Below are 14,636 nucleotides of genomic sequence, written 5' to 3'. Positions count from 1 at the left end.
ACTTTTAAGAAAAAAAAAAACATGTAAAAGTACAAATTATTTAAATATGATTTATTTCCTACAAGAAATGTGGGAAATCTAATGATGAAGGGATAAGATTTGGGAATAGGAGAAATTTTGCAGGCAAATTGTCCAAGTTGTTGATGCCAGAAAGACTGCATCTGGGCTGGGCGTATAGCTTAGAGCACTTGGCTAGGGTGCAGAAGGTTCTGGGTTGGATCCCTAGTACCTCTATAATAAAAAAAGAAAACAAAAGACTGTATTGAAGAGCATAAGCTGTTAAAGTAAACATATGCTGTCACTTCATCTGAGTTATAAAGGTTTGGTCACAGCTGCTAATTACTGTCAACATGTTAAACATTTGCATTAGTTATCTCTTGCTGCTTAAATAGAGTACTCCAAAATTTAACAATCTAAAACCATGGGCTTAAATGGTGGTTCTGTTGCAGGGTCTCCTGAGGTGCAGTCAAGCTTTCAACCTGGGCTGGAGAAACTGCTTTTCCTAGGCAGGAGGTATCAGTTCCTTGCCACTTGGTCTCTATAGGGCTACTCATGATTATGCCTTTCCCCAAGAATGAGCCATGAGAGGGAGAGTGAGCATGAGACCAAGAGAGAAGCTTCATTATTTCTGTAACCTACTTGCAGCAGTGACAAATGTACCATTTTCACACTGATTAATTGTGAGGAAGGGGATTACATTAGGATGTGAATACCAGGAGGCAGCAATCATGGGGACCCATCTTGAAGTCTAGCTACTCACAACAATTATAGGTACATATGAGAATTTTTAAATATCATTTATAATCCTTAACTTCTGTGTCAAGGGTGGGTAGATGCAACATATGCCAAATAGAGGAAGTAGTAAAATTGAAGAAAGGGAATATATATTTCCTAAAAATTGAAAAAGTTTGGGATTAGTAGTGTCATTTTGAAAATAGTAACTATCAAAGACTTAAAAATAGGAATTCATGGACTGGGGATGTGGCTCAAGCGGTAGCGCGCTCGCCTGGCATGCGTGCGGCCTGGGTTCGATCCTCAGCACCACATAAAACAAAGATGTTGTGTCCGCCGAAAACTAAAAAATAAATATTAAAATTCTCTCTCTCTCTCTCTCTCTCTAAAAAAAAAATACAAGTGTTTGTTTTTGCAATGTGGAGATTGAACCTAGAACCTTGTGGATGCTAGGCAAGTGCTTTATCACAAAATCAGATATTATGCGAAGTTGATTTATATTTTTTGTACTTTTAAAATTGTCCTTGATGTATTGCTTGTTTTTTGTTATAATGTCTGGATTGCCAGGAGTAGATTATTTAATTCTTTGTAAGGTCACTGATTCTGCATAAAATTTGAAAAATGGCATCAGTAAAACATAATCTTATATTTTTAGAGAGGGTAGCATTTTTGAATATTTGGGGCTTACCTTTTTGATAATAATTTAAAATATTTCTATTCTTTTTTTTGCACATTGAAGTCACTTCAGTAGATATACCTGATTTCCTTGTTTATGGATAGGTAAGAGGGGAAAAAGGAGGGAGAAAATGGAAGAGTAAGTGAGGTAGACAAAGGGCATACCATTAGTAGGTGTTCACTGTTTGTTGTAGCCTTCATTTGCATGTTTATATAAGTATCATTTGCTAAACAGATGTGAACCCTGGGAGGTTGATAGCAGAACTGGAATATGAACTCTGATTTTCTGATTTTTTTTTTTTTTTTTTGCTTGTTTCTGTCAAGTGAATTTTCCTCTTCGGTGGCTAAAAGAAAAGATAATGGCTAAAAGAAAGGATGTACTGGAAAATATAAGCATCAAGCAACTTCAGTGGGTTTTACCTCCCTCTTGTGGCTTTTGTAATTATTGCCACTAAACAAATCTTACTTTCATAGTGAGAAACTGGAATGGAAATTTCATTCTTGCCCTTGTGTTCTTAGACAGATTGTTCGTTCCAGTTTTATTTGGTAACTTAAAACAGTGAAGGATCATGATTATTCTACCTGTTCTTTAATAGTGAGTTTATATGTAGTTGAGTTAGTCAAGTACTATTATTAATAAGACCCTATTCTCTATATCACTTGATTAGGAAAAGAAGTCATGTAAATTCTTTGCTCTGCCTATTACTATAATAATTTTATTGCAGATAAAATTTTAACTTGTAGTTGTCTGGACTGATAGTTTTAACTCTCCATATGTATCTTTTTCAAAATAGTTTCACCCTGAAGTGACTGTTGTTTGCTTCATTCTGTTTTTCTTTTTTTTTAAATGTGTATTTTTTTTTTTTTTTTGAGAGAGAGAGAGAGAATGAATGAATCTTTTTTGTTGATGGACACAACACAATTCCTTTATTTTTATGTGGTGTGTGGTGCTGAGAATCGAACCTGGGTCTCACCTGTGCTAGGCGAACGCTCTACCACTGAGCTACAATCCCAGCCCCTTCATTCTGTTTTTCTTTTTCTTTTTTCTTTTTTTTTTTTTAATATTTATTTTTTAGGGCTGGGCATGTGGTTTAAGCGGTAACGCACTTGCCTGGCATGCGTGCGGCCTGGGTTCGATCCTCAGCACCACATACAAAAACAAAGATGTCGTGTCCGCCGAAAACTAAAAATAAATATTGAAAAAATTATCTTTCTCTTTAAAAAAAAAATATATTTTTTAGTTTTCAGCAGACACAACATCTTTGTTTGTATGTGGTGCTGAGGATCAAACCTGGGCCGCATGCATGCCAGGCGAGCGTGCTACCACTTGAGCCACATCCCCAGCCCAATTCTGTTTTCGAAAAATGATTCGCTTAGTCTCCATCAATATAGAAAATGTATATTTTTTAAAATATGGTTTTCTATAACCTATTATTACTAGAAATTTTTAGAAAAAAGGATTGTTTCAATTTTATTAGGGGTAAAAGGTTCTCCTTTTTTGTCCTATATCGCTCATTTCATGTTGCAGTAATAGGCTCAAGTGTCTGAAGTATTTTTCTTTCAATTTAGAAAAACAATTACTGTTCAGTGTTTAATATAGTATACTGTCTAGTCATCCATGATTACATGGCACTTGAAAAAACTTTAAAAATCATTCAGGAGGTCATTTCATGCTTTTAGAGAATGCTTTGTTCCTGTGAAGACATAGACAGTTCCTACAGCTTGATGTACTACCATTTCTGTTATTAATTCCATCTCAAAAATCTCTCACCTGAAAACCAAGGCAACAAAGTACATCTACATGCTTGTTCCAGGACAGACTTGAGGAAAGTTGGTGTGTAAAACATCACATGGCTCTAATATCCTTCAGATTGTACCATTGCAGCCATGGTAAATGATTTATTTGATTTTTGTCATTTTTTTTCTACCCTCAGGAAATTAATGAGACAAGAAGAAAGCACGAAACACGCTTGGTAGAGGTGGATTCTGGACGTCAGATCGAGTATGAATACAAGCTGGCTCAAGCCCTTCATGAGATGAGAGAGCAACATGATGCCCAAGTGAGGCTATACAAGGAAGAGCTTGAGCAGACCTACCATGCCAAAGTGAGCATTCTTCAGAGGGTTTGTTTTAAAATCCAAAGTCAGTACTTGACAGTCACCCTAAAGTGACTGTTGTTTGCTTTGTTCTGTTTCTTAAATGATTCACTTAGTCTCCATCAATAAAAAATGGGTCTTTTTTTAAACTGTGGCTTTCTATAACCTATTATTACTAGAAATTTTTAGAAAACGGTAGGATTGTTTTAATTTTATTTTTGTCCCATTTATCACTCATTTCATGTTGTAGTAGTTGAATGCAAGTGTCTGAAATAATTTTTTTTCAATCTTTATTTTATTTTTACGTGGTGGCTGAGGATTGAACCCAGTGTCTCACACATGCTAGGCGAGCAAGCCCTCTACTTCTGAACCACAACCCCAGCCCTGAAAGAATTTTCTTCCAATAACAAAGTACTGATCATGCTGCCCTAACATCCATTTAGTAGTAAATGAATGTTGGACGTCTTCTGCTTCTGATTTCCATACTATTATTATACATAGACTGTGACCACTATACTTTGGCTTTTTTTTGTACAAGGCCAAATAGTCTCTGATATTTCTTCCTCTGTCATTATTATTTATATAAAAGGTATTATAGAAATATTGTACTTCTATTAGCCAAAAATAAAAAAAATAAAAATCAGGCTTTGCTGGTAAGTGATTTTACCTCATGTATTACTGGGAATATAGCTCAGTTGATAGAGTGTGCCTCAAATACACAAGGCCCTGGTTCAACCTCCCAGCACCAAAAAAAAAGAAAAAAGGAAAAAAGATTTAATTAAAAATAATTATTAGGGGCAAACTTAGAAAATTAGAGAGATAGAGTCTTTGAAAGTAATTTCCATTGCATGACCTCCCAACTGTTCATATTGGGTTTTCGTCATTTTATGAAGTAGCATTTGGCTCATGAAAGAGAACTTATAAAATTGTCCAACAGTTGCTGAATGCTGGGCACTGCGCTAGACAGAAAAGGAGCTAAAGTAAGGATCGATCAATCACACACTGTGTCTTAAAGGGAGCCAGTGAGGAGATGTAGAAACATGTTCCTGAGACACACACATGCATACATGGTAGAATGTTATGGGCATTTGGAGGAATGGGGTATTTACCTGAGGGAATGTCTTTGCTTCTGAAGGAAGTATTTCTATCTGGTGTGAAATAATCTATTCTGTATTGGATTTGGTGGTTTAGGGATATGTGATATTTTCTTACAAACATCATCACCCTTGCTACTACACACTTTCTTTATTAACAGTGTTATCCTTGTCATTAAAGGTTTAGTGGATGAAATATTGAAGTACTAAACTTTGGGGGGCGACCAGATACATTAATGTTAAATAAAGCTCATATTTTAGGAAGTGAATTCAAAAGTCAGACAGACTTAAGGTAATTCAAACCACGTCAGCAAACTTCATGATGCTTTTCCTGTGTTTCATCAGCCAGTTACCAGCAGGACTTAGGTTTAAAATGTCTTTAGGTGAATTATGCTTCCTCATTTGTTAGTTTTAATTTACTTCTTTAGACTGACTGTAACTTGCTGTGTCTTTTAGCTTGAGAATGCCAGACTGTCCTCAGAGATGAATACTTCTACTGTCAACAGTGCCAGGGAAGAACTGATGGAAAGTCGAATGAGAATTGAAAGCCTTTCATCTCAACTTTCTAATCTACAGAAAGAGGTAAGTATCTTCCTCTGTGAAAGATCACCTCTACAACAGTGGTCTACCTGCTTTGCCTGCCTTCTCTCTGTTTGTCACACATGATGGTGCTATTTTGCATTCAGGTTTTCATAATTTTCTAGGTTTTTTTGTTTTGCTTTGTATAAGCATCCGCTAAGGCAGATACTACTATTCCTAGTTAACATATTACATGAAGCTAAGGAAATTGCTAGTTTCTTCACTGGACCTAGGACCTAGGACTTGGGTTTTCTGCTGTGTTCAACAGCTTCGTCTTTACAGGGTGCTATTCTTGGCACATTTCCCTCTTTTTTTGGTCATGATTAGAAACCACAATGAAGCAAACCATGCAAAAGTGGATAGTGAATGCTTTGTGTTTCTAGACACTCTACTTGTGCTTAAAATACTTAATTAGGATCATGGGAAGTAGCATTAATATCTGTATTGGTTAAAAATTTGGTGGCTTCATTCATTCATTCATTGGTACACACTAATAACAGATGATTCCATTGCTGCTTTGTTGACTGGCTGCCTTCCAGTCCATGGTGATGTGCTGTGCTTCAGGTACAGTTTTAGAAGGTATGGACATGGCTTCAAGTCACTTCAGGATAGGGTAAAGTCAATATGGATCCAGAGGACATAGACAGCTGTGTGAATATTTAGCATGATTTGGTGATTAGTTGCTCACTTTAATCACTTGGGAAGTAACTTCTACTTCCATTTTTCTTAAGGGAGGACATCTTGTTCTGATTTTTCTTTTTTTGGTACTGGGGATTGAACTCAGGGACACGTGATCACTGAGCCACATCCCTAGCCCTGTTTTGTATTTTTTATTTAGAGACAGGGTCTCACTGAGTTGCTTAGCACCTCGCTTTTTGCTAAGGCTGGCTTTGAACTCATTATCCTCCTGTCTTAGCCTCCGGAGCTGCTGGGATTACCGGCATGCACCACAATGCCTAGCTTATTTTGAATTTTTTACATAGGAATAAACTTGATTGAACTTTTCTTTTTTTGTCATTTTATTTTTATAAAACTGAGCACATTTATTGTGGGAATTCAGAAAACAGAAGATGAGTTACATAAATTAGGTGATGTAAAAAGTTAGTTAACATTAGTTTATATTGTCAGAGATACTTTATTACATAATATAAAATTTTGAATTAATTTAGAACTGTATTCCCCTGATAGTATTTAAGGGTTTTCATTTAACAGTGGAGCTAGAAGGACCTTACAGTTCATTTTGGTTCAACCACAGACAGACCTGGGTAACTTCAGTGACATAGCTAAAGGCTGTAGGCTAATATAGGTTTTTTTCTTAGAGTCCCAGTTTTCCCTTTATACCTTGCTTAGATTTTCTTTAAAGAACTTAACAATTTGTTTTCCATAATCGGACTTATTCTTTCATATTGCTACAACAAAATATCATGGGCTTCATAGCTGGCTTATAAATAGCAGAAATTCGTGGGTTTTTTTTTTGTTTGTTTTACAGTTTAGAAGTCTAGGAAGTTTAAGGCACTGCAGAGTAGATATCTGTTTGGGGGCTGTTTGCTGATTCCTAACGGTGCTGCCTTCTCTCTATATCCTCAAATGAGCCCCTTTGGGCACATTTTGTGAGGGCCACCCCTCCTAATCAGGAGGGCTCTCTTCTCATGATATAATCACCCCATAGGCTTTATTCTTAATACCACTGCCTTGGAGTTTAAGGTTTTAACGTGCTAGGCAGGGTGATATAAACATTCTTAGGCTGAGTTGATACTGCTTTTTTTCCATATAATTAATTAAGTTCTAGGTATTGCCTTTTTCTCTGTTTTACTTTTCCTTATTTTTTTGCTTCCTTGCTTGTTGGTTGGTTTGGCTACTGCTTAATCCACTTGATGCTATTTGGCAAAATATAATCAGTTTCTTCTTGAGGTGGATATTCATTTTATAGATGAAGAGACTAAGACTTGTCTGTGGTTAAATAGCAGTAGCCATGTCTGAAACTTGGTAGCCAGTTTCAGACCCAGGCTCAGGGTCTTTTCCCTGTTTGCCTGCTAATTGTGTTCTCATCCTTACAAGTTTTTTTTTGTTAAATAATGTCAGGACAACTGCCTGGCAGTTTCTAGGAGATAACTCAATAGCAAATAGAGAAGCCACACCCCCAGCCCAGCCCTTTTTATTTTGAGACAGGGTCTCCCTAAGTTGCTGCGCCTGGCTTCGAGTTTACGATTCTCCTGCAGCAGCCTTCAGAGTTGCTGAAATTACAGCAATGTTCCATGGCATGTTCCATGGCACCCACCTCAAATAAAAAGTTTCTTGAGTCTTTTTTTTCTCTTTCATTATGGGTTGTAGATTTTATGATAAAGAACATATTTTGATGAATGTTTCATTATTTGGAAAGTTTATATTTAGGAAAAAAATCATCCAAAAGAAAAAGTGATCTCTTAATATTTTCTCATTGTTTATCTTAATTGTTTTTGTTGTTGAGTCATTACCGTTTCATCATGCTGTCTGTTGGGCCATAGAGTTTCCTTTTGGTTAGTTATATGACTCATGTTAGTAAAGTACTTCTTGAATTTTACTTAAAAAGTGAGATAGCCCTTAAAATATTGGTTTTAGAAGATATGTAGATGGTAGCAGTTATGTTTTAGAATTAGGAATTTTATACGTTATTTGTAGTATTCTAGATTTTAGATTTCAGTGAAATTAATTGGTTATTCAAAGTATGCTTGCCTTGCAGAAGAGTCTACTGTGTCATTTCAAAGACCTCTGTTATTTGTTTTTCTGATACCCATGTTCTGCAGACTTTTATTGCAGCTAGACCAATATAAACCAGAATAATTATGTTACACATTATTTTTTCAAAATCTAAGATCACTAGAAGTCAGTCATAAAATTTTATTGATAAGAAGATCTTAGAGATTCTAGTTTGATCCCTTCATTTTATGAATGTGGAAATTGATTTAGTGAGGTCTAGTGATATAGTGAGAGCTTGCCAAGGTCTCACAGGTAGTTTATACGGCTGAATGGGAAAGCATCAGGGTCTAATTGCTCATACTCTTCCTTATATTTCCTTTACACAAAGTGTATATGTATATTACACAATAAGTATAGTATTCAGGTTAGAACTTAAATATTTCTATTTAAAATACAAAAAAATTCAGAGTAACTTTAAACTTTGTTACACCTAGATTTTGATTTTTACCTCTTTTTTTCATAATTTTAAAAAATCTTTTTTTTTTTTTTTTGTAATTGTGTATGGACAGCATGTCTTTATTTTGTTTATTTTTATGCAGTGCTGAGAACCAAACCTAGTACCTCACACATGCTAGGCAAGTGCTATGCCACTAAGCTGTTCCCCTATTCCTGATTTTTACCTCTTAAGGTCAAAGGTAGTCAAGTATAGTGACGTTTGGGGGTTTGCGAATCTGGGCTCACCTTACCTCTGAATCTTGAATAGTTTGTTTCTAGCCAGCTATCCTTGGATTTTACCTCGTGGCCCATTCTGTCCTCTCTCTCCCAAAAAGAGTGAAGTAAAGTAAAGTGATTGAATATAAGACCATGGGAGGAGGAATGGATTTCTCATTATGTAGCATGGTTTTTGCATATGCAGTTAAATGCAAGTTCTCTAAGGCATAAGGAGTCTTTATAATGTATAGTATCAATCTTTTTTATGCTTTTATTGGTGCATTATAGTTATACATCGTAGTTGGATTCATTTCAACATAACCATACACGCATGAAGTTTAATTTCTCCATTTCAGTTCCTGGTGCCTCCTTTCCCTGCCCTTCTCCCTCCTCCATTCCCTTTCCTCTATGCTACTGGTTTTCCATTTATGTATTTATGTATGTATGGACGAACGTACGTACATGTGTATTTTTTGTTTAGTACCAGGAATTAAACTCAGGGGTGCTGTACTACTGAGCCAGATCCCCAGCACCATTTATTTTTTGAGACAGGGTCTTGCTCAGTTGCTTAGGACCTCCTTAAGTTGCTGAGGCTGGTCTTGAATTTGCTATCCTCCTTCCTCAGCCTCCTAAGTTGCTGGGATTATAGGTATGTGCTGCCATGCCTGGCTTTATCTATTTATTTTTATTTTTTTTCCTTTTATGGGAAAATGTCAACTTTTTAATTTATTAAAATTGTAAACATTTGAAACCAAAAAGAAAAAGGTGATTTTATGAACTCAGTATCAATTTATTTTTAATTGGTACTTTATATGTATAGTATCAATCTTAAAGGAATTCCTGTTTCTAATATAGAATATCAGATGCTACTAGGAATTTTATTAATTTATTGATAATTATTTTTTCAAATAGTTTTGTTATTTTGGCCTAATTTTAGATCTACAGAAAAGTTAGATTCATAGTACAGATAGTTCTTGTATATCCCTCATCTGGTTTCTGCCATTGTTAGCATCTTATGTTACCATGAAATGTTAAAGCTAAGAAACCGAGAGTAGTGTGTCAATACTGACTAGACTCCAGACTATTTGAATTTCACCAGTTTTTCTATTATTATCCTCTTGTGTTCCAGGGTACTTAATGCCTCCCTAGTCTCCCTTGGTTTTATATTTTGGGTTTTAATTTAACATGTACATTATTTCATTGGTTTAGATTGTTCCACAGAGGGAAATACTGTCAGGTTAACTATTGGGTACTATCCTCTTTGAATACTTCTTACTGTTTGGCACTATAAAATGTTCTAAGGATCACTGTGTATTTTCTCTGCTTCAGCTGTTGAGTTAGTTATTTGTTTCTCCAAAGAGCCGTGGTTCTTTTTATTGGGAAAGGTATTTGACATTAAGATCTGGGCTGAGGGCTGGGGATGTGGCTCAAGCGGTAGCGCGCTCGCCTGGCATGCGTGCGGCCCAGGTTCGATCCTCAGCACCACATACCAACAAAGATGTTGTGTCTGCCAAATACTGAAAAATAAATATTAAAGTTCTCTCTCTCTCTCCCTCTTTCTCACTCTCTCTCACTCTTTCTTTAAAAAAAAAAAAAAAAAAAAAAAAGATCTGGGCTGAGTGTGTACTGGGGTGTCACTGTTTCTGTGTCCTCTCATAGACAGAACTAAAGAATGCATCTATGTATGCTAACCCATGTATTCACATATATCTGTAATTATTTTTCTGTGTAATATATGTATTTTTATTAAGTGAAACATTTATTTTTATTAAGCTAAGATGTATGTCTTAAATCAAAACCACAGGGTTCAGTTTTCAATTTTTCTTTTGCTTATTTGTAACTTTTCTCTCAGAGTGAGAAACCTGGTTTCTGCCATCTATTTGCTTATTTGTTGAGTTCCACTGTGTAAAACTGTTCAAATTTTTCATCTATACCCTTGTAAGGAATGAATTTACCACCAGGAGTGCAGTATTTATTACAGTGTGTGGGTCCCTTTGTCTCTAGCTTTCCAGATTTAATTTTTGCACAGTAGGTGCCCTTTCTTTCCTGCTGATGTAGCCACTTGTGATTCTGAGATCTGAGCATCTCATCAGTCTTTTGAGTTGATTACCCTTGTCAGTTTTTGAAGCCACTGAGATGAATTCTGTAATGGAGAAGTGCAGGAGAATAATTACCCAGTTGAGTTACAGGTTTATAAGATGAACTTCCTGGTATAGGATATGTGATTTTTTTTTTCGTTTTTATACCAAATATAAATTTTCTATATTTACAATAATATTTTACAGATTACCCACTATCATGTTCTCTGTGTGCTAATTAAGCATGAGATATCATAGAAATTTTTTTGTTATATTTATTTATTTTTTATTTATTCTACGTAGTTGTACATGACAACAGAATGAATTTTCAATTCATCATACAAAATGAAGTGCACCATTCATGCAATCATATGTGTACCTAGGGTAATGATATCCATCTCATTCCACCATCTTTCCTACCCTCATAACCCCTCCCCTCCCCACCCTCCCCTTTGCCCAATCCCAAGATCTTCCATTTTTCTCACCCCCACCCCCACCCCCATCATAGATCAGCATCCATTAAACAGAGAAAACATTTGGCCTTTAGTTTTTGGGGATTGGCTTACTTCATTTAGCAAAATATTTTCTATTTCCATCCATTTACCTGAAAATGCCACAATTTTATTCTCTTTTAATGCTGAGTAATATTCCATTGTATGTGTGGGTGTGTTTGTGGGGGCGGTGTGTGTGTGTGTGTGTGTGTGTATACATACATGTATCACAGTTTCTGTATCCATTCATCTATTGATGTTGGTTCCACAGTTGAGCTATTGTGAATTCAGCTGCTGTACACTTTGATGTGGTTATGTCACTGTAGTAGGCTGATTTTTAAGTCCTTTGGGTATAAACCAAGGAGTGGGATAGCTGGGTCAAATGGTGGTTTCATTCCAAGTTTTCTGAGGAATCTCTATACTGCTTTCCAAAGTGGTTGCACCAATTTGCCGTCTCACCAGTAATGCAGTATGAGATACCATAGCAATTCTAAGGAGAAAATGTATAGTGCCTTCTATGTCTTTGGTTTCTAAATATTTCTCAGCAATTATCCAAAACATACTTTCACCCATCTTGAGCTTTCTTTTGTGAGTGAATTTTTCTTTTTAGTTCTTTAAAGAATTTATACTTTTGAAAAAGGGCCTTCTCTAAGTCAAACTTGAGATTTTACCAAAATTATAGGTTATATTTTTGTTTGATAAAATACAGAGAAATTGTATATATATTTACAAACTTTCATTTGGGGACTGTTTCTGTTTTGTTAGTTAGCCAAACTCTCTTGAGATTTGTTTTACATTTTAGAAACTGGTTTTTAATTTCTAAAAATTAAAATATCTTAAATTCTAATGAATTAGAGATTACATGGGGCCGTTTGTTTTCCAAGTCCAGGAAATGTTTAAAATAGCTGCCTTGTGCTAATGTTGGAATGTTCCTAGAAAGTAAATGTGTTCCTTTGAATCTGAAGTCTAGAGCATGTTTGGAAAGGATTCAAGAGTTGGAGGACTTGCTTGCTAAAGAAAGAGACAACTCTCGTCGCATGCTGACTGACAAAGAGAGAGAGATGGCGGAAATAAGGGATCAGATGCAGCAACAGCTGAATGATTATGAGCAACTTCTTGATGTTAAGCTAGCCCTGGACATGGAAATCAGTGCTTACAGGAAACTCCTAGAAGGTGAAGAAGAGCGGTAAGGAATTCAAAGTTCACCCTGCCTTACAGTCTGTTTTCTGTTCCCATTCTTTTTATTTAAGGAAAAGTAAAATGAGGATTTAAAAAAAAAATTAAGGCAACATAACTTTTTTTCTTTCTTTTTTAACACCTAGATATAAAAGGTAGTAATAAATCATATTTTTGCTTTGGCAATAGAACATGCTGATCAAGCAGTCTTGGTTTATTATTATTATTGTTACTTTAAATGTTGGACAGTGTCAGGATAGACTATATCCTTTGTGATTTTAAATGTTTTGGTAATTTAATATGTTGTAAATGTCATGTATGCTAAAAGAAAGCTTGTACTTGTATTTTAGATCCAGTTTTGTGTGTAAATCCTTCTGGTACCTATTCTCAGAATTTAAAAGAAAGTGGCCAATATAGGTTAAAAATACCAGTCAATTCAATGTTCTAGACATTTTTATAACTACAAAAGAATACAGGTATGAAAAGAAAAAGACGTACATTTTATATAACATTGGTGGGGGTTAGATGGGATGACTTTTCCAGGCCCATGTTTTCCACAATTCTTGCATTAGGATTACATTACTTTTTTTTCTGAGCAAAAACATTGAAATTATTACTTTTTAAACAAAACTAGGCATCCTAGCATAAATAAATGTTATCTTAGTTAAGATGTTTATATAAGCTTTGTCTAACAGATTGTCAGTAATATTTTACTTTAGAAATGAATGTACAGGATATTAATTGTCCTTTTAAAGTTTTTACTAAAGAAACCAAGGAGCTTGTATCTCATGAAGGGAATATTATTTTTTCCTTTTAGATTGAAGCTCTCGCCAAGCCCTTCTTCCCGTGTGACAGTGTCCCGCGCATCCTCAAGTCGCAGTGTGCGCACAACTAGAGGAAAGCGGAAGAGAGTTGATGTGGAAGAATCCGAGGCCAGCAGTAGTGTCAGCATCTCTCATTCCGCTTCAGCCACCGGGAACGTGTGCATCGAAGAGATAGATGTTGATGGGAAATTTATTCGATTGAAGAATACTTCTGAACAGGTAAAAGAATAGACCCATTTCTTTTTTCCTTTTTCTAGCAAGGCTTTGCAGATAGCTGGGCTCTTGTGCAATTGTAACAGCTCTTCATCTTATATTTGGATTCAGTAAGTCTTCATGGAATGCGGTTTCCCCTCCTTTTTTTTTTTTTTTTAAGTTCATGAAATAAAAATTAAAATGGGAGGCTGAGGAATATAGATGGTGCCTTTTGTTGTTTCAAGCTTTTCTTCATTAACCCTTCTTTACAGAACCAGGACTTTTTTTTTCACAGTTGGTCATTTTGTCACAATGGTCTTCTCAAGGATGAATTATTTCTCTACCCTAGCCAGATTTGTGAAAACGCAGGAGGAATTGGGGTGGAAATAGTGGATATTCTTTCACAATATTAATGAAACTTTTTGAAAGAAGGAAGTAGGAGCCCAGGCTCAGATATATTAAATGAGTATTTTTCTCTCTAAATAAATGAATGAATGGATGTTAATGACTTAATTTATATAAAAAAATAGTATGAATCCCTATTTTGAAGTTTTGTTTAAAAGTGAACATAAATGTTTATAGCTAGTAGGATTTCTGAAGTTTAGAGCTGAGGCTTTCAGGAAATCAGTAGTCCCTGGCTTGGGCTGTGAAGGTGTGAGCTTATGTCAGAGTCAGTTAAGGTCTGGGGATGCAGTGGGATGGATGCCACTTCCTGAAGCATGTGTTCAGGGTCATTTAAAAGTCTTTGTAAAAATCACTTTTTCTCACTCGAGATATTTAAGATTTCCTGCATGTAGGTAAATGAGTACATAAGTCGAAGAGCACTTGCAGTTCCAGTACTAAGGCACTAAGGCTTCCTGATTACAACTTTAAAAGCAGAGTAGCTTCTGTTGCTTTAAAGAAGTCACTCTATTGTTCTTCACAGGCCATAGCAGCCAGGTATGGAGCTGTTTTGGAAGTGACCATCAGCCTGGTTTATTCTTACTGATGAGTTTGAGATGAATACACATTTTGCTTCTGCTCCTTTTCTAGTTTGTCAGGCAGCAATGTGTAGCTGGGAGCTGGAGTTATAGCTGTCACTTAGGTCTGGTTCATTGAGTCACAGCCTGATTTTTGAGCCCCTTGTGTTTGAAGGTAAAAGAGCCGACTGAGTGGAAGCGGCACAGACAAAATAAAATAGATTTTCTTCCTTCTGTTTCTAAGCTGTGTTCTTATTTTAAAAATGTAAAGTCATCAAAAATTAGATATTTATAATTGCTATTATTATGGCTAAATTGTACTGTGAATTTAAAAGATCCACCTGGTCTAGCAG

General features: G+C 35.7%; 1 protein-coding gene across 1 annotated transcript in view; it reads left to right on the top strand.

The window, feature by feature from the left end:
* Lmnb1 (lamin B1) overlaps positions 1-14,636 on the top strand; it is a 53,359-nt gene that overhangs the window by 24,682 nt on the left and 14,041 nt on the right. Inside the window, exons 4-7 of the mRNA XM_026413827.2 lie at positions 3,342-3,512; positions 5,054-5,179; positions 12,098-12,318; positions 13,126-13,351. Of these exons, the coding sequence (XP_026269612.2) occupies positions 3,342-3,512; positions 5,054-5,179; positions 12,098-12,318; positions 13,126-13,351 (744 nt within the window). The remainder of the gene's footprint in view (positions 1-3,341; positions 3,513-5,053; positions 5,180-12,097; positions 12,319-13,125; positions 13,352-14,636) is intronic.

The sequence above is a fragment of the Urocitellus parryii genome, chromosome 1 (genome assembly GCF_045843805.1).
Source record: "Urocitellus parryii isolate mUroPar1 chromosome 1, mUroPar1.hap1, whole genome shotgun sequence".
Classification (NCBI taxonomy): Eukaryota; Metazoa; Chordata; class Mammalia; order Rodentia; family Sciuridae; genus Urocitellus; species Urocitellus parryii.
This window is presented reverse-complemented; position numbering and strand designations above follow the sequence as displayed.